General features: G+C 34.6%; 2 protein-coding genes and 4 non-coding genes across 8 annotated transcripts in view; all 6 read left to right on the top strand.

Moving 5' to 3' along the window:
• Nucleotides 1-1,593: 1,593 nt before the first annotated feature.
• On the top strand, nt 1,594-4,961 carry LOC104711192 (11-beta-hydroxysteroid dehydrogenase-like 2). 2 transcript variants are annotated; one of them, XM_087467570.1, is made up of 4 exons: nt 1,594-3,425; nt 3,539-3,729; nt 3,841-3,926; nt 4,212-4,961. In XM_087467570.1, the coding sequence occupies exons 1-3, from the start codon at nt 3,339-3,341 to the stop codon at nt 3,914-3,916; spliced, it is 354 nt and encodes a 117-aa protein (XP_087323696.1). In that variant the 5' UTR covers nt 1,594-3,338; the 3' UTR covers nt 3,917-3,926; nt 4,212-4,961. The 2 variants fall into 2 exon arrangements, with proteins under 2 accessions (XP_087323696.1, XP_087323695.1); XM_087467569.1 differs by having other exon boundaries at nt 3,841-4,961.
• On the top strand, nt 1,942-2,027 carry LOC147938610 (small nucleolar RNA SNORD25). Its single transcript, XR_015567723.1, has one exon. It is a non-coding gene; the product is annotated as a small nucleolar RNA SNORD25 (small nucleolar RNA).
• LOC147938611 (small nucleolar RNA snoR136) lies at nt 2,065-2,221 on the top strand. Its single transcript, XR_015567731.1, has one exon. It is a non-coding gene; the product is annotated as a small nucleolar RNA snoR136 (small nucleolar RNA).
• On the top strand, nt 2,268-2,342 carry LOC147938612 (small nucleolar RNA snoR64a). The gene has a single exon (XR_015567674.1). It is a non-coding gene; the product is annotated as a small nucleolar RNA snoR64a (small nucleolar RNA).
• Nucleotides 2,478-2,571, top strand: LOC147938613 (small nucleolar RNA R38). The gene has a single exon (XR_015567705.1). It is a non-coding gene; the product is annotated as a small nucleolar RNA R38 (small nucleolar RNA).
• Nucleotides 4,962-12,820: 7,859 nt separating the features above from the next.
• LOC147938614 (11-beta-hydroxysteroid dehydrogenase-like 2) overlaps nt 12,821-26,328 on the top strand; it is a 39,996-nt gene continuing 26,488 nt past the window's right edge. For both annotated transcript variants that reach the window (XM_087467567.1, XM_087467568.1), the window contains exon 1: nt 12,821-13,035. In XM_087467567.1, coding sequence (XP_087323693.1) covers nt 12,853-13,035 — 183 coding nt within the window. In that variant the 5' untranslated portion in view covers nt 12,821-12,852. The remainder of the gene's footprint in view (nt 13,036-26,328) is intronic.

Below are 26,328 nucleotides of genomic sequence, written 5' to 3' on the forward strand. Positions count from 1 at the left end.
GGTTTTTCAATAGAAGCTATCAGATGCAATAAAATGAAATCAAAGTATATAATGTCAGCTAATTTAATCGAGGATGGAGACACTAATGGAGGTTCCAAAGTGATTATACAGTTAGTAGCATTATAAGTTTGGAAGATAAGTCGGTGGTTTCTGGTCAAAATTTAGAGTTTTCTTTTCTGAATAATGTTGATGATTCTGGTACTGAAACAATAGCTGCTTGATCGAGTAATTGAGAAGCGGTTTCAAATTTGGGAAGTTGGAACGGTATACCATTTTAAAATTGGTTTCAAACCGAACTTATGTGGTTTTCTAACAAATTAGGTTCGTAAACCGTTTAAACCAGGTATATGGAGAAATATATGAGAACTTTTGATTCGGGTAAAAATAAGTTGAGAATTTATGATTCGAGAATATTTGAGACGAGGTCATAGCTTTAAGTTGTTTTGGTACATTGGATACTTTTAAAGAGTAAATAGGTCGTTGATCCTTGATTATGACATAAGTCATGTTTTGGATTGTATATAAAGTTTCTATTTTGTATATCTGAATTATCTAAGATATATATACCATCATGATTATAATTTTCAAATTTTTATTTTATTATATTATATTAACTTTTTCAGGTTCTCAACTTTTATTGGGTTAGTCATAAAATCATTGTATTCGAGTAGATAATTTTCACCAGTTGTTCATTCAATATCTTTGGAGTAAAAAATAACATCATGGTTAAAGAAATTATGTCACAAAACAATTTTAGTAATTATAAGCACTATATATGTTGGCAAAAAAAAATAAAAATAATTATAAGCACTATAATTATGCCAAAATGAAAATAAAGCAACATAGAATTTGTTTAATTTGTTTAGAAGACATTTTATAGGTGGTGATAAAGACCATACTTTAACAATAAAATAATTTTGGGTGTAAGAACATGTTTTTAATGGTAAAACATAGAGTAAAATTGTACATGATTACTTATTAGATGTTGCTTTGATAAATTTGTTGCATGTAAAATATTTTGTGAATAAGTTGTGAAACGTTTTTGAAATTTGAAAATAATAATATTTGTAATGATGAGTATCTGGCAAAAAATTTTAGTAGGATATTATTTAGCTTTAAATTATTGTAATAATTGTTAAAATATATTAAAAAAATATATATATAAATAAATGTATGAAGGTAAATACAAATATTCTCTAACTTAAATTATTTATATATTTATTTTAGGAAATAAAATTTCTTTATATATTTTTAAAAAATTGTTTAAGATTTAGAATTTATTTTTTTCAATAATTTTTGAACCCGCACATCGTGCGGCCCCTTATCTAGTCTACCCTAAAATTTGCCTATCTAATTCAAACCGTACGAAAAAAAAAAAAAAAAAACCAATTTCAACACAATATTGGGCTTCAAATAAAAGACAAATACCTTCAATACTGGGCTGTAACAAATAACCAACCACAAAAAGAGGATTTAACACAACCTCAGCCCAAGGTTACTTTCGTCATTTAATCCGCCACCTTAAAAAACCCTAATCTCCAATACCGACTTATAAACCTATATAAACACTTCCACACACCAAACCTAATCTCACACTTCTTCAGCCGATTCATCCTCTAGGGTTTAGTATAGCTTGTCTTCGAATAAATGTCTCTGTTTGCTTTGTTCTTGATGCGATTAGTTCTTAGATCTGGAATAGTTTTATATATGGCTTCATCAGATAGTCGATGTGGATTTGTCCGTTCCCATATGATTCGTTCCCTTGAAGCAAAATGAATCGTGTTGCTCGTAGTTCTATATAATCGCTCTCTAATCACTTTAGTAATCATTACTGTTAATTCTAGTATTGATACTACTGATTAGGAAGCAGTACTTGAGCAGCTACATATCTCTTTATTAGGTTTTGTCTTAAATTCGTGTTTTTATTTTGTTTGGTATGGGAAGAACAGTGATGAGTCAAGTTTACAGACCTGTAATGATTGCGGTAATGATCGCATTATTATGAACATCTAAGGGACTGAGTTCTTCCTTGTTTGATTTTGATTTTGTCTTAAAGAGTTTAGGGTGGCTTTTACATGATAATAAAAACTCATGCTTTGAATATTTTTTATATGTGAAGCTTGTTGTGAAGTGTATTAGCCTACATCAAATTTAGTTTCCCTCGCTATCCTGTTCTTCAAATTTTCAATGATGTTTTTTAGGACGTCGGGGAACAATATTTTTTTTTTTGATTTTGTAAAGTATTTGCAATGGGATTCAAATGATGAACACTTTGCCAAGTTGTTGAATGCTCAGAGATTTCTGAGTATTATGAATAACTCTTGTATAGGAAGATCTGATGATTTCCTCTGTTTTTTAAAAGTTTTTGTTTGTTGTTGGTTTGGAAGCCTGTGATGATTAGATTGAATGGTTGCTGAAACTTGAGTGTTGAAAAGCATCTTACTTGACTAGGACGGTCTGAAGTTTATTTGTGTGGTGGTTGTGAATGATGAGAAACAAAAATCAAAATACAGTTATCCCTGGCTTAGGCTTTTAAAGCCGTTGCTGAGTCTTTTGTAATCTGACACACTCCACAACGTTTTCCTAGCTTAATCGGTTTTATGTTTTTCCATTTCGCTATCTTTTTTTTTACAAATGAAATATCATCAATTCCTGGTTTTGATATCTTCATAATGTCCTGATACCAAGTGTAATTAACTAATTATTGCCTTGTATGAATTGCAAGACAAATGGGTTTGCTGGCTTAATGTAGAAATTCCATTTCAGGTCAACTATGTTTCAATATCGAATTATCATATCGTTTCAATATAGTCGCGTTGTTACAAAGTTTTCAAGACGTGTCAATTGTCATACACAGATACTCTTCTTGAGCTGTCGGGAGGAATTCTAAATTCTTTTGTACTTCAGTAGCATACATTTCTGGAACATTAGTAGTTAAATTATTTTGTACTTGTAAGTCATGGAATGTGAAAATTGAAAATTCAATTAAATCATGTTGAGAATTAAAATGTCGTGCTGTATTACTTTGCATATTAATACTCTTCAACACCATGTCGTTACCAATAAGTTCGGTTTTAAAAAATAACCGTAAATAACGGTTCATTACAGAGGAACGTTATTTCGATAGGCTACCATACTACAACTACTTAATGGGGTTGAACCATCTCTGTATTTACGTCATCTACTCGGCAATAACTAATTTTCCTCTCTTGTGATTTGTGAAGTAAAAGTTTGAACAAAACATGGATATAATTCACACCATTCTCAATCTTCTTCTCCCTCCTCTTACCATTAGTTTTCTCGTTCTATTTTAGCCTCTTTATCTTTTTATCAAACTCATGAGTTGTCTTTACAAGCACCTTTGGTTTGAAAATGTTGCCGGAAAAGTAGTTTTAATCACCGGAGCTTCCTCCGGCATTGGAGAGGTTAGCTTGTTTTGGATGCTATGCTTTTATTATTATCATGTTCAATCATTGTTATTATAGTCTTTATGTCTAAATATTATTTGAATTGTTTTGTTGGGTTCCAAAAACTAAAGCATTTGGCATACGAATACGCAAAGAAAGGAGCATGTTTAGCTCTTGTTGCTCGAAGAAAGGATCGTCTAGAGATAGTAGCAGAAACACTACGTCAATTAGGATCGGGTGATGTCATTATCATACCTGGTGATGTTTCTAACGTTGAAGACTGCAAGAAGTTCATCGATGAAACGATGTCATTTCGGAAAATGTAAGTACTAAATATTGTTGTAATTGTTATGATTATGAAATTCTAGCTTCTTATGATTTTTTTAGTCAAATTGTAACTCATTATGCTAATCAAGTTATCATATCTAAACAGTGGACCACCTTATCAACAATGCTGGGGTACCTCAAACTATACTTTTCGAAAATTTCACCCAAATTCAAGACGCTAATCATATAATGGTGAGTTTCTTTTGAAATATCCATTTACAATTTTATTAATAGTCCCTATATTAAGAAAAATGCTTAGCTGTTGTTGAACATGATTTTGATTGCTTCAAACGCAAGTATTAGTTTGTCCATTGTAGTACATTGGCTTAATTTCTCTTCGAAGGTATTAGTTTGCTTTTGCGATTACTCGTGAAAATGTTAAGTTCATAAAAATACAACTTTTTCAATAAATTCTAGTTTTCTATACAAAAACATTTCACCTCAGTTTTATCTAATTTGTGTGTATTGTACATTAAGGATATCAACTTTTGGGGCTCAACATACATAACTTATTTTGCCATTCCTCATCTTCGAAAAAGCAAAGGAAAAATCGTTGTGACTACTTCTGCTTCAGCAAATATACCTTTGCCATCGGCAAGCGTCTATTCAGTAAAATTTTCTTTACAAAATATTTTTCATACTTCTCATATACAGAAATGTTTTGTATATTGATATATCTTTGGTATGATGTATAGGCAAGCAAAGCAGCTTTATTAAAATTCTTTGAAACGTTAAGAGTTGAGATCAGTCCAGATATCAAAATAACAATTGTTATCCCTGGATTCGTATCTACTAATATGACCACTCCTCTATTTATAGACATGGTCAGTAGTAACATTTGTACAATTGTACATAACATTTTTTTTTCGCCTCATTTGTAATACCTTATATATATGACATTAACTAATGTCAGAATCAGTGAGTAAATGCACAAAATCGATCTTCAAAGGTATTGCTAGAGGAGAGACATACATAGAAGATCCATCTTGGATAAAATGGATCTTTATGATACAAAATGTTTGTCCTGAAATCGTTGACTACGTACTCAACTACATATTTGTTCGCTATGGCAAACCTTACTTCAAGCGTGATTGATCATAACGGTCTATCCAAGATCTCTGGTCTTCAACTATGGTTGTCTTACGTTGTCAATTTGTTCATATGGACATGAAGCAAACACTTTGTGATATATTACGTTATTGCATTTAAGTGACTAAGTCTTTTACTTTATCCTTTTCCCTTTCTTCTGATTTGTTTCAAGTTGTTTTACTGTTGTTTGTGTGTGTTTCAAATAAAACGCTAAATGTTATCATACTAGTATTTACCCCGTGTTATACCACAGATCCATTTCTTTTATTTTTTTTGTTTGTTTTATAAATCAAGAGATAATCCCATGCATTATGAAGAAATTAATTCAAATATTTATAACAAATATATCAAAATTTAAGTTATATTTATGTGTTAGTTTTGTTTAGTGTAAGATTATATAATTGTATTTGACTGTTAATGATAGGATTTAACCCACAGTTTACTGCAAAATAATGTGTTCTCTACATTATCATAAATTACTCAATTTAATATATCTAATATTGATAATGTTAGTAAAATAATGAAATGATAAATTATCTGTGTAACATCAAATTAATGATAATTAAATTTATATTCATATTGATCCAAATCATTCGCACAATATAATTTTATTGCGTGTTATTTAACTTTTAATTGTAAATATTTATTATATATTAAAATAACTCAAATGTAAAATAATATATATATATATATATATATATATATATCTGGAAATACTTGTTTAGTTACAAAAATCCTAAAACAATTTTTAAAATATATATCCGTTTTTAAAAATTTAAATCATATCATATGCTGAAAAAATCTAAAATTTAATTAACTCTATGTATTAAATAGTAATTCAAATAATTAAATATAAGATTTAATACCCATAAAAAACAAGAGTCTTAAAATGTTACCCATAAGTTATTGTATTCGTTCTGCAAAAGAACATGGATCTTAAACATGAAGTTCGGGAAAGAGTTCTTGTCTCGGTTGGTGCCAGAGTGGCAACAAGCTTACGTGGCGGTGCCAAAGAAATCATCAGATTCAACCAACAATGCACATCTTCCTCATGGTGGTGCCAAGAACAGTGGAGGATTAAACCCAAAAATGACTCTGTACATTGTGTTTAGCGGTTTAGTCTCGACCCTGGAAGACATAAACGCGGTCATACTCATGATGTCTAAGAAGGTGTACAGTTGACAGCAACGTCGACGATGCCGGTCGAGCCCGGTTCTTGTTAACACAACCTCGAGTCACGGTTGCGAGACAATCTATGGCGACCGAGGAAGGAGGAGAGTACAAGCTAAATATGCTCGCTAACAAGTGAGACGAGTTGTGATCTTCAATAAATTATTTTATTTGTCCACTTGAACATGAGTATTTCACATATACTTCCCACTGAACTGTTTTTTTTTTTTTTTTATTTTTTTTCTAATACGGTTGGATTTAAATGAAATCCTCATTTTAGTTAATGATTCTATAGTATAAACTTTAAAGTAAAAGAGTGCCTATCTGGTGATTATATTCACCACAAGGTGCCGTTCTAGTGGTGCTTTGGTGTTTGATATTGATTTTAACAAACAGTATTTTTAAGAACAAACTCTTCTTATGAAACCTTTATTGCTTTAGAAAAATAACTCAAAAATTAAAGCTCTCCAAAACTCTCTAATCTCATAAGTTGTGTCACAACCTTGACACCTCCTTATATATAGAGAAGCTTAACACAAAGTCCTAATCATAATAGAATTAGTTATGTAGATAACTCCTAAATAAGTTAGAGCTAATCCTATTCCATAACTTGGTAGGATTAGTCTTTTCTCTCTTTTACCCTTACTTGTCTTTCAAACTTAAGCCAATATTCTCCCCCTTAAGCTTGATCCCTTCTTTGGTTGTGTCCTTTACACCAACAAGTTCTCTCATCTCCAAGAACTTAATCCTCCCTAATGCTTTTGTGAGTATATCAGCCATCTGCTTGCTCCCAGGTACATGCTCCACCTCTACTAGCCCATTCTCAACACATTCCCGGATAAAATGGTAGCGTCAATGTATATGCTTACTTCTACCATGGAAGACAGGATTCTTAGAGAGAGCTATAGTTGATTTATTGTCAATCCTTATCAATACCATCTCACAATCTCGTCCTGTTATCTCCCCAAGAAGCTCCTGAAGCCAAATGGCCTGCTTTGCCGCCTCTGTTGCCGCCATGAACTCTGCCTCACAAGAAGACATTGCCACAGTGTCTTGTTTTTGCGAGCACCAAGTGATCGGGCAATGGTTGAAATAAAAGATGTGACATGTAGTGCTCTTCCCATCGTCCTCATCAACATTATGGCTGCTATCGCTGAAACCAACCAACCCTGTTTCATCATCCCGAGTCCGACTAATTTCGTTGTAGCCAACTAACTCTGTTCCCTTTGACCGAGTGTAGTTTAGTCCAAACATGAGTGTTCCTCGCAAGTATCTCAGTACCTGTTTCAACGCTGATCCATGTGATACTTTAGGTTCACACATGTATCTGCTCAACACACCTACACAGAAAGAAAGATCTGGTCGTGTGTGTAGCAAGTATCTAAGGCATCCAATGTTTCTTCTGTACAGTCTTTCTTCGATTCCTTCTTCCTCTTGTGACTTAGACATTTTCAAACCAGATTCCATAGGCGTGAGTACTGCATTACACTCCCTTAATCCTGCTTCCTCGAGAATCCTCCCAACATATCTTTCTTGTTTCATCATAATACCATTCTCATGTTGAATTACCTCGATCCCAAGGTAGTATGAAAGTTTACCAAGATCACTCATTGCAAACTTTGCAGCCATCTCAGCTTTAAAATCATTAATCACTTTCAAGCAAGATCCTGTGATAAGTAGATCATCAACATACACTGCCACCAGCAGAAGATGATCTTTCACCAGCCTGCGATACAGAGAAGCCTCCTTCAAACATTTCTCAAACTTTAACTCTTTCAAAGTTTGATTCAATTTCGCATTCCAGGCCCTTGGTGCCTGCTTTAAGCCATACAAGGCTTTCTGTAACTTGTATACCTTCCTCTCACTTCCTGCAACCACAAAACCATCAGGCTGTGAAACATAAACTTCTTCTCTCAGATCGCCATGAAGAAAGGCTGTCTTGACGTCAAGATGATGCACTTCCCATCCTCGTGAAGCAGCCAAAGCTATAATCAGTCTAATAGTTTCAATACGAGCCACTGGAGCAAAGACTTCATCAAAGTCTATACCAAACCGTTGAACATAACCCTTGGCGACTAAACGTGCTTTGTATTTGTTAATACTACCATCTGAGTTTCTCTTGATCTTAAAAACCCATTTTAAACTGATTGGTTTTGCTCCTGGTGGAAGATCAACTAACTTCCAAGTGTTGTTCTTTACTATCGAAGACAATTCTTCTTGACAAGCATCACGCCATACCTGCAGTTCTTTCGCCTCTTGATAGTCCCATGGTTTTTCATCGAGTGTAAGTAACAGCCTTTCACTTTCTAGTTCTGCTAAGAAATCATACTTCTTCTCGAGCTCAGCTAAAAGGATATAATCTTCAAGATACCCTGGCTTGACTGATATTCGTGAGGACCTTCGGAGTGTAGCCTGTGATTCAACATCCTGTACTTGTTTTCCATCAATCTATGTCACATCTCTCGCAACAGACTCCTCTTCTTTACCAGGACTAGAATCCTTATCCAACATGGTAAACCTTTTATCATCACATATCTCATCTCTTCCTTCCTTAGACGCTTCTGCTTCTTCAACTTCAATCAGGTCTCTTATGCCATTATTACCAAATTGTCCGAACACAATCTTGAACATACTTGAGTCGATATCAGTCTCATTACTATTCCATCTCCAACTTGTATGTTCATCAAAAACGACATCCCGATTCACAACAATCCTCTGCTTTAGCGGATCAAGTAATCTATAAGCCTTTGATCCAGGTTCAGTGCCAAGATGTACCAAAGCTCGAGACCGATCATCCAGTTTTTTCAAGTGCTGATTCTCTATCTTAGCATAACCAATGCAACCAAACACACGTAAATGTTCCAGATTTGGTTTCTTGCCTTTAAACGCTTCATACGGAGTTTGTGCTGACAAAGCCTTTGTTGGCACTCTGTTTATGAGATAAGTAGCATGTCTCACCGCCTCTCCCCACAAATAATTGGGTACTTACATATGTTTAAGGATGCTCCTAGTCATGCATAGTAGAGTTCTATTTCTCCTCTCAACAACACCGTTTTGTTGTGGAGAATAAGGAGCTGTTAGATGTCTTTGTATACCTGAAACCTCACAAAAACTTTTAAATTCCCCTGACAGAAACTCTCCACCACGGTCAGTTCTAAAAGTTTTTATTGCAGCTCCGGATTCTTGTTCAACAGTTGCCTTAAACCGTTTGAACCGTTCAAACGCATCACTTTTGTCTTTCAAGAGCAGAGTCCACATGTATCTTGAATGATCGTCTATTAAAACAAAAATATAACGATTTCCAGCCGGTGTTGCAGGTGAGATAGGCCCACAGAGATCACCATGAACAAGTTCTAGCACTTGTGAAGCACGATACGTTGCTGCCTTTGGAAATATATTCCTTGATTGTTTACCGAGCAAACATGAAGAACACAAGTCCTTATTGACCTCAAAACTTGGTAGCCCTGTGACCATATTGTTTCGTATCATAGTTTTCATCCCTTCACTCCCAATGTGTCCAAGTCTAGCATGCCATCTTGAGGAATCACTAGTGACTTTAAGCTGTAAGCAGCGAGTAGTAGTTTCGACTTCCATAACCACCTTGTATAAGCGATTCTTGAAACGATTAGCCCTTACTAGTAGCTTGCCATCTCTATCATATACAGTTAAATAATCTCTCCTCACTGACATCACAACCAGACTCTGTTGCTTGACCAAGACTGATAATATTGCTCCTAAGGTCTGGTATGTAGTAGACGTCTATTAAAATCTTCTTCTCACCACCATCACAAACAAATAAGATCGATCCCTTCCCTTTGATATCAATTCGAGAGTCGTCACCAAAACGGACCTTTCCTGTAACATTCTTGTCGAGCTGAAAGAAGTAACTAAAATGTCCACACATATGATTGCTGGCTCCATTATCTAAGTACCAAACGTTGTCTTCTGCAGAGTGTTTCTCAAGTTTATCTGGTTTGACCTTCTGTTCGTTTAAGTACACAACCTCATGCATCATTAATTCATCAGCTTCCTGGGTATTGTCCGCTTCATTTTCCTCTGTTTCTTGAAGTCTCAGCAGCCTATCTGGGCAGTTGGATGCATAATGACCTGGCTTGTCGCATCTAAAGCAAATAATATGAGATTTATCTTTCGGTTGATAGCTAACACGTCCACGTCATTCTTCCTCGCCCAAATCTTCCTCCAAATCTTCCACCGCCTTGTCCTCTTCCTCTGAAACTCTCCATGTTTCCTTGAAAAGACTGAGATTCCATGTTCGAATACATAAGTTTTCCTTGATCATCCTCTTGTTGATCCTCTTCGTCACAAATTCTCTCTTCGTAGGCTTTGAGTCTGCCTACTATGTCTTTGAAACTAGTTGTGTTTAGATCAAGCACTTGTTCTAAAGCCGCGATGATGTGTATATAGCGCTTTCTTGGTAAGCTTTTAAGAAACTTCTTTACAAGCTTTGATTCTTCTATTTCTTCCCCTAACGCTGCAGATTTAGTAGATATCTCAGACAATCTGCCGACAAAATCATCAATCTTATCACTTTCTTTCATCTTCAATCGATCAAAATTGGCCATCAAAGTCTGTAAACGTGCTTCTCGAACCCTATCAGCACCAACATGTCTTGTTTTCACCGTATCCCACACAGCTTTTGCAGTAGGAAGCTTACCTACTTGTAAAAGTAGAGCCTCGGGTATGGACTGTTGGAAAAGAAGTCATTTAGCCATGTCATTCTTATCTTGGTTCTCGGAGCTAGATTCTATAACTTCCCAGACCTTGTGAATTCGTAACAAGATTTCCATCTTCATGGACCAGACGGTGTAGTTTGTGGCGTTGAGCATTGGACATTGAATTGAAGAAGAACCACTCTCTCGTGCCATATTTGCTAGGGCAACAATAGCTCCTGCATCTTTCTCTGAATCACCCATGTTTCTACCGTAGACTTTGTCAAGAGCGACTTCTCTTGGTTTTGAAGAATACGGTTTCTCTCTTTAGCTTCACAGATACTTTGAATGAGAAAATCAATAGAAGCTCTGATACCAAATATTGATTTTAACAAACAATATCTTTAAGAACAAACTCTTCTTATGAAACCTTTATTGCTTTAGAAAAATAACTCAAAAACTAAAGCTCTCCAAACTCTCTAATCTCATAAGTTGTGTCACAACCTTGACACCTCCTTATATATAGAGAAGCTTAACACAAAGTCCTAATCATAATAGAATTAGTTATGTAGATAACTCCTACCTAAGTTAGAGCTAATCCTATTCCATAACTTGGTAGGATTAGTCTTTTCTCTCTTTTACCCTTACTTGTCTTTCAAGCTTAAGCCAACATTTGATTGTAAGGCAAATGATATGATGACGTTTTAAGGGATCTAATTGTCCATGTGTAGCTGTTCCATTTCAGGCTTTGAACCAACACGAACAGAATTAGCAATTCTCCCTTGAGAATTCCAAAAATTGCAAAGTAATCCCAATATTAATGACTTCCGGATGTGAGTTGACAAATTTATTTGTACTAGTCTTCTTTTTGACGGAAATTTTTTGTGTAACGTTTTGATTATCTTGATTATTTTGATCTTCAAAATGGCGTACGTTTTGTATTGGCACTTGCACATTGCTATCAAATTTTTAACTCTTTTCAATGAAGGTTCTAAGTTCTAACTGCCTCCATTATGTCAAACGCATGATAGTCACACACATCAAGGCATATAGATTAACTTCTCATCACTTGATATTCTTTTATAAAAAGATATTATCGATGAAGGTTCACTATATGAGGTCCAAATATTTAGGGGGTTATTGGTTTGGGATTTAAGGAGAATTTTAATGACTTTAAAAGTTATGTAAAATATGTTGTTATTCAATCAAGACTTTTTAAAACTCTTTTAAAATTTGGTGTTATTGGTTGTGGATTTATAAAAAGTTATCTAAAATCTTGATAAATCTAGTGTTATTGGATTAAGAGTTTTATAAAGTCATCAAAAGTTTTATGTTATTCAAGTAAAACAAATAAATCTTGGATTGTTAATGAATTCAAATTTTATGTTATTGGTTTAGGATTTTATATCATTTTCTTCATAACAAAAGTTATGAAAACTCTTTCATCAAATAGAGAGATTGTGACATAGAGTCCATGACTTTTTTTTTGTGTGCACTTCGTGAAACAGAGAGGTCAATGTATAATATATTCATCTCTCACTCTTTCTCTCAATTTTCACTTCGAGTACCCTCTCTCTCATCTTCTTTCTTTATCTCTCTTTCTTCTGTGTGTGTGTGTGCATGTTTGTTTATGTAAGGATCATGACACCCTTTTTGTATATAATAATGACACACACAACGAGATCGCCACAATTTATGCAATTTATATAGATCAGAGAAGAAGAGAGCCTCCGTTTATGGCTACCACCACCGTCGTGTGTGGCGATGTTGAAGGTTGCGATGTCGAGAGAAGAACCCTGAACACAAAGAGATTTTTTTTTTTCACAGAAGTGTTGAATCAAAAGAATATTGTGCAATATTTGTTGAGCAAGAATTTACAAGATTTTATGAGAGATTTTACAAGATTAGGAAAAAAAAATCAGCAAAATTTTAAAAAACTTTCTAAACAATCAATAAGAATCCTCAACTTTATACTTTCCATGATTTTATTTAAAGTCATTAAACTCTCTTAAAATCTCAAACCAATACCTCCCCCTTATTGAGGTCCAACAAACACCTTTTCATTTATGACTCGGCAATAACTAAAATTCCTCCTTCGTTTCTACTAATAGACTTCTATTGTAAAGCACAAGTTTGAGACATCGAAAAAACAAGTAGAGTAGTAGGTTGTGTAAACCAACAATAATAATATGGATATGCTTCACATTATTCTCAATCTTCTTCTTCCTCCTCTTACCATCAGTTTTCTCGTCCTGTTTTATCCATTTTATCTTTTGATCAAACTCTTGAGTTGTCTTTACAAGCACATTTGCTCTGAAAATATTGCAGGAAAAGTAGTTCTAATTACCGGAGCTTCCTCCGGTATTGGAGAGGTTAGCTTGTTTTGGATGCTATGCTTCTTTTTTATATATATAATTATTATCATGTTTAATCATTGTTATAAGTCTTACATAAAAGTTTATCAACGGATGCGCGCTTAAGCAATTATTGACTAGTAATTCTAGTCGTTACATTTTTGTTCACTATATAATTTGAGGATTATCATTTTAAAACGATATATAGGTTAATATATACATTATTATCGATTTAACACAGTTAAGAAATTTATCATTTATATATCACATGAGATGATTTAGATTTGGTTTATATATATACTAGCAATTGACCCGCGCTACGCGCGGGAGTTAGATGAAGTGTACTTTAGGGTTTTGTTGTTTTTATTATTTTTTGGTTATGTAAATTCATATTTATGTCTGTTTTTTATTTGATTTGGGTGCTTATGTTGTTTATTGGATATTTTTAAAAATAATAAGTTTTGCAGGAAGTATAATTTAGTGTGTTTTATTTTCTTTTCAAAATTGTAGATCATCTTCTGTGTGTTTTTAAATGTTTTTAAAATAATTAGATTAAAGTGTATTACCAGTTTTGTTGTATATACTATTATGATGGTCTGGTTATTTATTTTTTTTTCTTTTCTTTTTTTTGTTAGATCTTGGTTCCTTATGTTTTTTTGGTTGGCCATTTGTTTTTTTAAAAAAGCTTATGCAGGAAGTTTACTTTGGTTTGTTGTTTATATTAAAACAATTTTGTTTTTTTTTGTTTCAATGTGAGTTGTATTTTATGGTATACTTATGTTGTCCTTATCATTAGTATTTCTTAATCTCTTTAGTTGAGTAAAGGTGTGTTCATCTATGTCCTCTAATATTCGCCGACTTTATTTTTTACGACGATTGTGAGAAGTTTGTTCAGATAATACTTGAAGACTTTTGAAGGAGAGTTCTCGTTATGTTTAGGCTTCATATTTCGGGCGTTGCTACATTATTTGTCTACTTAATTCTCATATCCTAATAAATTAAGTGTTTTTAAGACAATGAGATCCGATAATATTGAAAGTTGACGAAATCTAAACATACATGTGGGAAGTTAACAAAGTTGACAAAATAACAAAGAGAATAAATTTTAACAGTACAATCTTCAATTAGCGTTTCCATATCGTGAGGATCCTTCTACTTTTGGGCGTTTGTTTTGGATGTCTCGGACAATTCTCATGTATATTGGATCAATGTCTTCTTCGTCTTCCTCGATGCGTATTAAGTAGCCTAGGTGAGCGAGAGATTTTCTGTACTGTAGCCTTGTTATCTCCCTCACATCATCATCCGCCGGACTTTCTTCACCTTGCTCACCTTTTTGTTTGATTTTCGGTATCACGTTCTTTGCTGGGAGGCCACATATGATTCATTTTGCTTCCATTGAAATCCTTTTACAATCAATAACACTGATTACTATAGTTTCGGTTTTTCTTTCTATCAACAATCAATAACAGAGATTAAATCGAAACAAAATTAAGAAAGTTAACGCAACCAATAATTACATACTTTTACAATCGATGCACCAAAAGAGAAGAACGACAACCTGAAAATGATATGAGAAGTTCGATTACAATCAATTGACCAAATGAGATAAAAAAAGAGAAACCTAGTACATGAGATTTGTATTGAACAAAGAAGGAAACTATAAGATTTCTAGATCCAAAACTTGAAAAGGATAAGAGTAGGAAAAGGGGGATGAGGCAATCGTCAGATTTTGGAGAGTGAAGAAACGTAATACCTTTTTTTAATCCTGCAGAGATAGGCAGAAATCGAAGATAACCTTTTGGATCTTGCAGAATTGCGGCGAAGTTTAAAAATCAGAAGGAAGATAACATAAGTAATTGTTTTCGAGTTGTTTAAAAATAAGAGAAGAAGGGTTAGGTAAGTGTTGATTTATGACCGTTATATTATTTCTAATTGACGGTAGATATGTAAAATTTGGTGATCCACACATTATTTAATTAGCCAATGAACATTATAGCTTTGGATTTTTTTTGTTTTGGTTGTTGTTTGTTTTATATTTGTTGTAATTTCTTGTCTTCTTTTGAGGTTGGCTGGTCTGTGTTTGTTTTTAACAATATTACAGTATGATGTAAGAAGTCATAAATCTATATATATATATATATATATATATATATATTTTTTTTTTATTTTTTTTATTGCCTTTTAATTTACAAATAATAATAAGTAATTTATAATATCGGAATTTTGAAGACAAAACATATAATTTGTAAACCAAAGAGACGGAGTTGTTAAGCAAATTTTTTGGATATTAATTTTACCATGGTTCATAAACTGACCGCTATTTTATATTTTGGGTTCATATATAATTTTTGTAGGTTTTATTATTATATTTTGGTTGCTTATGTTGTTTTGTTGGATAGTTTTTTTTAGAAATAGGTTTTGCATTAAGTATAATTTAGTTTATTTTATTTATTTTTTTGTAGAGGAATATGATTATTTTTATGGATTTTTTTTTTTTGTAAATTAGTTATACTAAAGTGTAGAGACAGTCAAATGAGTTGGTATCTTTTATAAATATGAGAATTGATTATTTGTGTTAAAAGTACATAAGATTATATTTTTGATATATGTATAATTTACTAATTACAGTTAGTATTGTTTACAAACTGATTAATTTACAATATGTGTTTGTATTTTTTTTTTAATTAATTTACAATAAGGTTTTTAATTTTTATTTCATATCTAAGATTCTAAGGGAATCTAATTACATAAAATTACATTGCAATTGACACGCGGTACGGGCGATAGTTACTTTAAGGTGTACTTTTACTTTTGTTTATTATTTGATTCTGTTTACGTTAGATAAAGATATAATATATGGTTGTTGTTTAATTTGTTTTTTAGTCTTTATGTTGTTTCCATTGATATTTCATATAAGTATCGGTTTTGGATTAAGCTTAATTTACTGTGTTGGTATTTCTTTTAAAGTTGATATTTTTCCTATAATTTCTGCTAGTATTTTCTCTCAATACTTGTGTATTTGGATTAATTAGTTAGTGCAGTATTCTTAAAGTTTTTTAAAAAATTTTATTGCTACGTTTTTTTTTTTTCGCAAAGTTTTTTATTGGGTTGACGGTGTTGGACCTTTAATTTCATGTCGTTTTAGGCCCTTGAGTGGTTCGATTTTTGTATCCGTAATACTTATGTTACCTTTTTATAATTTGTGGCGTCGTTAACGGTATGCCGACCATCGATTCTTCTGATGTACATGAGAGGTTGAGCTCTCAAATTTTGATTGTTGCATTTTCATAAGGACCATTGTAAGGTTTACAATTCTATCCTCTTTCATATTCGCTCTGGGTAACCGTATTTTGTTATTTGGAATTAGTAATTATTTTCTTTCTCTGTTTTTTTAACGAAATGAGAATATAGATGTCGATCTGTACTCTTGAGCTGCTCTTGATAAGTTTTCGAAATCTACTATTTCCATCAATCTCTAACAATTTCTGGAAAGGCTGATTTTTCATACATACTTTATGCATTTTGATTCCCAACAGGCCGCAATTTGATCTAACTGCGAGCGATTTGATCATCGGTCTGACTGCGAGCGATTTGATCTTATCGTTTTATGGCCAGGTAGAGTTTCGTAGTATTAGTTAAATTGTCAGCTTTAATTTTGTTCGGTTTTTAATTATATTTAACTTCACTTTGTTTATTCCACCGGCGCAGCAAGAGAAGTCCTCTTATACGAGCTTAGGTGAAGATATAAATAATCAGGTCGGAACATGACTTCTACTGTGAAATTCATCTCCATATTTTACCCGGCATCGTATCCTTGAACTAATGGTATGCTGATCTTTTTCATTCTCTATGTTTGCTGATTATTTTCTCAATTGGTGGCAAGTTATGTTAATTTTATTTTGGTTGTCCTGATGGTCTGTTACTTGGCTATTTTTTCTTGCCTGAATTGGTGGCATTTTTTCCAAATTATGTTGGTTATCTATGTCCTGTTATTGTTTTCATGTTAATCTTTGTTATTTTTCTCACTCGAAATTGTCTCTTTTGTTGTCATATTTTCAGATTTCGTTTGCTCCTCCTCATCTTTATTCTTGTTTCTCTCATTTTGTTAATGTATACGAAAGACGATGAGAAAAAGATTTTATAAATGATTTTCTGATTTCAAAATAGAACATAACATTGGTTAACCTTTTTCTCAAAGCTTAAACTAAACGAAAAAGACAAACTTGATCATTTGTTTGAAGCAGTAGCAGTCTGGGCATCTAGCATTCATGTTATTGATGTTGCAGTTGATATTTGGTTGGACTTCTGCCAATGTATTGTAATAGCACTGCAGTTTGCGTACATTCACTCTGTGCAATGACTTCTTGATATCAATCCAGCATTGATCACCCTTTGCTTTGTTTTCTTTCCAGCCTAGCTTCTCAAGCCAATATTGCCCTTATGCTGTGTCACCCCTACACAACTTGACGATTCCAAAAAGGTAAATACCCTTCTCGTAGTTACCTTCTGCTGCCTTTTTCAAGTGTGTCAAGCCTTCTTCTGTGTTGTTTTTTTGGAAATATTCCTGGATGCCTTTGATGTAGTGTGCCTCCACATTTCCACTTGCAATGCATTTCTCCATGAAGTCTTGGTATTTCTTTAAGGCTGCTAAGGGATTGATTGCTAGCGGCTGCTGGTTGATTTTCTTGTAAACTCTGTGATCTTGAGCTGCTTTTGCAAGCTGTGGTGATGCTTGCATAACATGTTTGACTGTCAGCCTTGAAACCTTACCAACTCGAGAGATGATATCTCCAAGGATGTCGTTTGGTAGTTCTTGAAGGGAATAGGGTTTTATGGTATTCATTTTTTGCAAGTAGTGGGTGATATTGATCTTTAGACTTTTTGCAGAGTTATTTATAGGGTGGAGTTGTTTTTCTGTGCCGTTTGTGTTTCTTTGAGTACTTTTTGTTGGCCTCCCTTTATTCCCTTACAGTTCTCCCTTTCATATTCACATCATAATTAGCTTGGACGTTTTCTAATGATTCATTAATTTATGGCATAATTGTGTGTGTAATTTGTAGGTGTGGGGTTTTGTCTTTAATATTTCTCTATTTCTTATAAAATTGTTTTAATGTTGATATCATGTTGTAGATAGTTTTTCAAGTGAAATAGTAACAGCTGTGATTAACTTATAGAATCCCTTGCCTTGGTATATTATCTTTTGTACATTACAGTTTCTAATGTATGATAACATTGGGTTATGTTTGGTTTGTTTAAATAAACGAACAACACTAGTAGACAGCATTGCGAGAATTAGTCTAATTTTTTGGGTGTGTTTGTTAACCGTTGATGGTTATTAAAAAGCTGGAACTCCATTTCTTCTTATTTTAATATAGTATTGTAGCAAACATTCTGTGTCTTTTATTCATTCCGTAGGTTCATGTTTGTTTGTTTTTAATTAGGGCCTCGTCTTATTTAAATTAATGGGGTGGTTATTTGTAGGACTTTTGCAGAATAATGATATATCATGATTTTTATGGTTTTTAACCATGATATAAGGAGTCTTTTAGTATCTTTTCATTTGTTTCTAGATTGTTTTTGAGTCTTTACAGGTTTTTAGCATGAAAGGAGCAAAGTGGAGCAATTTGGATCAGTTTGGAGCAATAATCCGCAAGAAATCAACTTGGAATCGATCAGAGGAGATGGTGTCGATCGACACTGCCTTAGCATCGATCAACACCCAGTCCAAACCGACGAGAGAGCCAAATTTGGAAGTTTTACAAAGTTGCCCAAAGTTTTCCATATTTGCAAGACTAGTCCCTGACGTGTTTTAGGACATATATATATAGTTTTTAGGTTTACCAAACCCTTAAGTTTTATTCTATCAAGTTTTATTTTTCTGGAACCCTGAGAGATTTTTGAGAGCTTTTGGAGAGAGAGAGATCAGATCTGCTTTGTAGAGAAGAATTCTTGAACTCCTTCTTATTCTTTTAATCTCTATTGCTTATTATTCAGAATCATGTCTTGTTCTTCATTGATTATGTCTGAGTAGTTTGCTTGTTAGGTTTAGGGTTTTTCACAGGGATTTTATGAATTATTAGATCTGTTATTTAGGATTCATTATCTATCAAGATCTTCATCTTAGGTTGTTCTTCATATTAATCCTTGATTGGCCATCTAGAATTAATACTTTAGGAAAATAAATTGATATGAGAATATAATTAATTTTCCTGATAAAACCTTTTGATGAGCAAATTTACTTTTACAAAGAGATTTGATTAAGTGATTTTGTGGACAATCTAAACCTAATTTTATTGCAGATTTTTAACCTAGAATTTTACAAAGAGATTTGGATTTTCTGGTTTTAAATTTAGATAATATTTGCAGTGAGAACTGATTTATTTTACAAAAGTGTTTAGAGTTCTAGATCTGTTCTTAATTGTTTGAATCCTAATTTATTGATTGATTTAATATTTCATAATTTCCTGAGAAATTCCCTAGGCCTAGCTGTTTGATCTTCTGAATTTTCACAGCTCTTATTTAATATTTTGCATTGCTTTTCTTTATTTAAATCAATTTGTTTAGCATAATTATAAAACTCTATAATCCATTGTGTGTGATCTTGAGTCTCTGTGGAATTCGACCCCTAAGTACTGCAGTGATCTCTTAATTTGAGAGAGTAGCTCTAGGGTTAATTTGGGCATATCAAATTTTGGGGCCGTTGCCGGGGACTCTTTGATCTACCATTAGATTTGAGTTTTAGATTTTGTCTAAATTTTTCTTTTTATTTTCAAACTAACACGCTTTTGTTTTCTTCTCTCTTGTGTATTTCAGGTGTATGCCTAATAAGCCTAACACAAGGAGCAACAAGACTGGTCCAATTCTCAAGCTTTCAAACCAAGAGTTGGGAAAACTAGAGCGTGAGAACAGAAAAGCAGCCAAATTTCTGAAGATGGTTAATACGATCATTCTGATGCGTGATGAGGCTGGTGTTTTGAGGGATCAAGAGGGCCATTTGCGCAATGAGCAGGGCCAAAAGCTTGATGCAGAAGGAAACATGATTCCTGAACCTGTTGTCAACGAGCAGGCTGTTGTGAACCAGCAAGCTGGTGTCGTTGATGATCCAGATCTTGGTGTCGATCGACACCAACTAGGTGGCATCGATCGACACCCACCTGCAGACGTGCGTGGAGCTGCCAACCACGTACAGAACCCCGTTCGACGACAGGAGAACAACCGGGATCTGATCAGGACCATTGCTGACTACAATCGGGCTGATCTAGTGTATGAGAACCGGTCTGCTATTGTTCCTCCCCCTTTTCAGAGGAATGATTTTGAGTTGAAACCTGCGTACTTTCAACTAGTTGGGCAAAGACCTTTCTCTGCTTTGCCCAATGAGAAGCCTCTGGACCATATTGAGCATGTTGAGGATCTTGTGACCAGTATCAAGGCTAATGGAGTGACTGAGGACTTCATATTCTACAAGCTCTTCTCTTACTCACTTGCGGGAGAGGCATCTCAGTGGTTGAAACAGCTGCCTGCTGGATCATTGACAAGCTGGCGTGATGTCAAAGTGGCTTTCCTCAACCATTTCTATGATGATGAGTTGAGAATCAAGCTGTCTTCTTTCAAGCAAAGACCAGATGAAGCCTTCAAAGCAGCTTGGGTGAGATTCAAGGCTTACCAAAGGGACTGTCAACACCATGGTTTCTCAAGGGTTCAATTGCTAAGTATCTTCTTCAGAGGGTGTGACTGGGAGTATCAGTTAGCTTTAGATGCTGCAAGTCATGAGAATTTCAAGACAAGAATGCCAGAAGATGCTGAATTGTTGATTGAGAACTTAGCTGCTAGCAATAGTACAAAGAGAGCAGATGCTGAAAGTAAGAGATTACATGGAGGATATGATTCAAATCAGCTAGCTTCTGTTAATGCTAAGCTTGATTCAGTGCACAATCTTCTTGTGGGAAAGAAGTCAGTCCAATTTGCTGCTGAAGTTGAGACATTTGAGCCAGAGCCAGAGAATTCAGAGGAGAATGTCAACTATGTGTATGGAGCTGGGTATCAGGGACAGAGATTCGGTAATCAGCAAGGAAACAGGCCTTACATTGGTGACCAGAAGCAGCAACAGAACAATGGCTATACAAGGACCTATGGGAACTCATCTTATCAGTCTCCACCTCCTAAGAATTCTTCAGAGAGTAGAATGGAAGCCATGCTTGAGCAGCTTTTGCAAGGACAGAAGCATTTGACAGTGACATTCAATGGAAAGATTGACAATGTCTACACTGAGCTGAATGGAAAGATTGAAGCATTGAACATTCATGTCAAGAAGTTGGAGAATCAGGTTATTCAGACTGTTGGGTCTGTCAAACGACAAGAGGGTTTTCTTCCTGGAAGAACTGAGTCAAACCCTAAACATGCTTGCAATGCCATATCTGTGAGGGATGAAGATGCTGTTGAAATTGCTTCTGCCGAACTGGGTGAAAAATCGACAAAATTCTCGGTTTCAGATGATGGTGTCGATCGACACCACCAGGGTATCGATCGACACTCATCTCAGACGGAACCAAAAGCTGCGAAATCTCAGGTTCCAACAGTTGAAATGGTCTACAAGCCTAAGGTTCCATTTCCCAAGCCAAGAAAGTCTAAGCAAGAGATGGAGGAAGCTAGATGCAAAGCAATGATGGACAAGGTGATGATTGAGATGCCTTTAATTGATGCAGTAAAGCTTTCACCACCTCTTAAGCGGTATGTGAAGAGAATGGTATCCAATGGTTTGAGCCCTGAAGAAGGAGCACTGCTTACTAAGGATGTCAGTGCAATTCTGTTAAACCAACCTTCACAGAGGAAGAAGGAGAGAAAGCAGGAGGTGGTTGTCTCTAAGGAAGTGAGTGAAATCATTCAATGTAGGACTGCTAAGAAGTTACCAGATCCTGGAAGCTTTGTACTTGATTGCTCTATCTCAGCAGGAAGGTTTTCTCACTCACTTTGTGACCTTGGCTCTAGCATCAACTTGATGCCACATTCTGTTGCTGTGAGACTTGGGATGACAGAATTCAAGCCAACTCAGATTTCTCTTATCTTGGCTGATCGCTCCCGAAGAATTCCCGAAGGTGTTTTAGAGGATATTCCAGTTAAGGTTGGCAACTTCATGATTCCCACTGACTTTGTGGTGCTGAAGTATGATCAAGAGCCTAAAGATCCTCTCATCTTAGGAAGATCTTTCTTGGCTACAGCTGGTGCCATCATAGATGTGCAGAAGGGACACATAACACTGAATGTGGATGGATTGAGTATGCATTTTGAGATGGATAAGCTGAGGAGGGCTCCTACTATTGATGGATAGACTTTTTCTGTTGAAAAAGTTTCTGCAACACGGGCATCAGGCTCAGTGTCGATCGACACCAACAAGGAGGCATCGATCGACACCCCTCCACATCCGAGACAAAGCTTGTCCAAAGTTGAAGCTCCAAGACAGAAACCTGTTCCCAAACAGAAAGTCTCCCATTCCACCCTCCAGAGTCCTCAGGTAAGGCAAAGGTACACCTCTTCTGCACCTAATCCTCCTCCTACAATCAACAAGAATTTCAAAGAGAGAAAAACTGTTTTGCAGTTAACCAAGCCACGAGATTATCGTAGAGCGCTTGTTTCTTCTGTTGATGATTTTGCAGGACATAAGAGATACCCTCCCATACCTAAGTTCCGCCCTGGTCCTGTTCCTCACATCCTTGGCAAGTCTCATGCACCTAAAGCTTATACACCACCTTGGATGAAGAGGACTTCAATGCCATGTTTTGCTCCTACGGATGCCTGAACTCCAACACAGTCAAGCTAATGACTGAAAACAAGCGCTTAGTGGGAGGCAACCCACTGGTAGGTTTTTCTTTTTCTTTTGATTTTGATTTTTGTTTATTTTCTTTTTATTTTTGCTTTCCTCTTACTTGATAACACTGGGGACAGTGTTGTTTAAGTCTGGGGGAGGTTAGTTACTAACTATGATTTCTGTTTTTGAGTTTCAGTTGTGTCAGTCAAAACCATAAAGTTTGAGTCAAATTTTTCAAATTTTTCTTTTTATCTTTGGGAATTATGATCTTGACTAATGATTTCTCTTATTTGGCTAACACTCTAATGATTACTTGTTTATGCTTGATCTCAGAACTGAAGCTTAGAAAGACTATGAGCCTTATCAACAATCCTGAAAGCCCTTATTCAATGGATATCTGATTGATCTAACGTTGTCTCAACTTTTATCAGGATTTTAACCGGACTTAATCGCTTACTTTGGTGTTGGAAATCAGTGGACTAGAATTTTTCTTCAGGCCATACAAGATAATGCAATTTTTCAAAGTATGTCTCCCCTCTCTCTTCCCTTTAGTGCTTTAAAAAAAAAAAAAAAATCAGAAAAGAGAGAATAAAAGATGAGATGATTTTGATCAGTTTAGAGAGGTAGGTAAATTACCATTGACCTCATTATTCTACTCTTGAGTCAAATGATCACACAAAGCTTGGAAGCGAGGGGTAGGTAAATTACCGATGACCCCGATATTCGCTTACACCTTTGATTAGAAGAAAAAAATATTCAGAAAAAAAAAATTGGAAGGGAGAGGAAAGGAGATGTAAGAAGAAAGTCTTGACCTGAAGAGAGTCCACATGCCACTGATCAATACACCCAAGATAAGAATTCACCTTATTTATGCTTTAATATTGACTAATGAGATGACAATGGAGATTTCCGAGATTCCAAGGGATTGTGGGATTTGAGTAAGGAATGTTGATGCTTATCATGGTTGAGTATAAGAAGTAAGTTCTTGGGTTAGGTAAATGAAGAGTGTGAATAAGAATAATCTGCAGTTGAGTGAGTTCCCTGTTTTCAAACCTCTTTCACAGGTCTAAGTTTATGTTTTGCTTGAGGGCAAGCAAAGGCTAAGTCTGGGGGAGTTGATATATCATGGTTTTTATAGTTTTTAACCATGATATAAGGAGTCTTTTAGTGTCTTTTCATTTGTTTCTAGATTGTTTTTGAGTCTTTACAGGTTTTTAGCATGAAAGGAGCAAAGTGGAGCAATTTGGATCAGTTTGGAGCAATAATCCGCAAGAAATCAACTTGGAATCGATCAGAGGAGATGGTGTCGATCGACACTGCCTTAGCATCGATCGACACCCAGTCCAAACCGACGAGAGAGCCAAATTTGAAAGTTTTACAAAGTTGCCCGAAGTTTTCCATATTTGCAAGACTAGTCCCTGACGTGTTTTAGGACATATATATATATATATAGTTTTTAGGTTTTCCAAACCCTTAAGTTTTATTCTATCAAGTTTTATTTTTCTGGAACCCTGAGAGATTTTTGAGAGCTTTTGGAGAGATAGAGATCAGATCTGCTTTGTAGAGAAGAATTCTTGAACTCCTTCTTATTTTTTTAATCTCTATTGCTTATTATTCATAATCATGTCTTGTTCTTCATTGATTATGTCTGAGTAGTTTGCTTGTTAGGTTTAGAGTTTTTCACAGGGATTTTATGAATTATTAGATCTGTTATTTAGGATTCATTATCTATCTAGATCTTCATCTTAGGTTGTTCTTCATATTAATCCTTGATTGGCCATCTAGAATTAATACTTTAGGAAAAGAAATTGATATGAGAATATAATTAATTTTCCTGATAAAACCTTTTGATGAGCAAAATTACTTTTTACAAAGAGATTTGATTAAGTGATTTTGTGGACAATCTAAACCTAATTTTATTGCTGATTTTTAACCTAGAATTTTACAAAGAGATTTGGATTTTCTGGTTTTAAATTTAGATAATATTTGCAGTGAGAACTGATTTATTTTACAAAAGTGTTTAGAGTTCTAGATCTGTTCTTAATTGTTTGAATCCTAATTTATTGATTGATTTAATATTTCATAATTTCCTGAGAAATTCCCTAGGCCTAGCTGTTTGATCTTCTGAATTTTCACAGCTCTTATTTAATATTTTGCATTGCTTTTCTTTATTTAAATCAATTTGTTTAGCATAATTATAAAACTCTATAATCCATTGTGTGTGATCTTGAGTCTCTGTGGAATTCGACCCCTAAGTACTGCAGTGATCTCTTAATTTGAGAGAGTAGCTCTAGGGTTAATTTGAGCATATCAAATAATAACTAAACTGTAAACGGGTAGATCTCCTTTTAGTACGTATCTAATAAATATTATATGTCTGTTAATTTCTTTGCCCTGTATTAATATTATATGTCTGTTAATTTCTTTGCCCTGTATAAATATTGTATACACTTGGAGGTTTCCTTTGAAATTTATATGTTTGTATTTTTGTGCCGGTTTGTTTTCCATCGAACCTTGCTTCTCCTTTTCCTTGATTAAATGGCAAATTAAGTTCACATTCATCTCAATAACTGAGTAAGACAATGTAGGCACAGTTGCCTATATTGTTTCTTACACTATATCTTTTATAGATTAGTTGCCCTACATATAGGACAATTTCTACTCTCATATAGCCAAGTGATAATACAGTGATGGTCGTAAATATGGTTACATTTTAGTGTGTTAATTTCGTCTTCCCCTCTAAATGTTTCCAAACAAATTACGCAGTCTTCCTCTTCCTCTGTTTTGCTTGGTGTCCTGATTGATGATTGTAGATTGGCAATGACCATCCCAGTGTTGAGAACGTGGTTTCCCTGGAAGTTGTAATCTTTTACTGTGAAGTGTAGAAGGAAAGTCCTATTGCTTTGAATTTTTGTTTGTAAAACTGCACCTAGAAATTGCATGAACCATCCTATCCTTCTTCTTGCTTCGCTAACTTGAATTGCATTTCTTGCAAGATGGTATAGTAAGTTACCTCTGAAGTGTGCCAATGTTGGCTCGTCCGCGTTATGTGGGTAAGGTATGTAGACCTCGGTTGCTTGTCCTCCCGTCAGTGGCCTTTGGATTGATAAGAGGATGGATATTTCGCTCAGTAGAGGGGTCGGCACAGTTTCATATGAGAAAGTATACTCCCGATTTTGGTTGGTGGCCATTTTTCTGGTTTTTTATGTTTTCTTTTTGTGCCTTCGCTTATAATTTTACGAATAAAGTATAGAGTTGCCATATAAATAGATCTAGTCTACTCGTTAGTTAAGAGTCCTCCATTAATTAGATTCTTAATGTTGGATGGATTTTCCCATATTTTTCAACTCTTGGGCGTTTCTAATTGCTGTAATGGTGGACTCGTGATTTTAAAGTGACTATCATACGTGCGTCAACTTTGTAACCGATTTGAAGATTTGGTTAATAATAATATATTTTTGGCTTACTATTACCTTTTAATTTAAATATTTCCTGTATGTGTGTCTCAT

This window comes from Camelina sativa, chromosome 9, assembly GCF_030686135.1.
Source record: "Camelina sativa cultivar CO46 ecotype springtype chromosome 9, ASM3068613v1".
Classification (NCBI taxonomy): Eukaryota; Viridiplantae; Streptophyta; class Magnoliopsida; order Brassicales; family Brassicaceae; genus Camelina; species Camelina sativa.

Coding starts and splice junctions, on each gene's coding strand:
- LOC104711192 (XM_087467569.1), top strand. CDS start 3,339: ATGAGTTGTCTTTACAAGCACCTTTGGTTTGAAAATGTTGCCGGAAAA. Junction 3,426..3,538: donor CTTCCTCCGGCATTGGAGAG/GTTAGCTTGTTT, acceptor CAAAAACTAAAG/CATTTGGCATACGAATACGC. Junction 3,730..3,840: donor ACGATGTCATTTCGGAAAAT/GTAAGTACTAAA, acceptor ATATCTAAACAG/TGGACCACCTTATCAACAAT.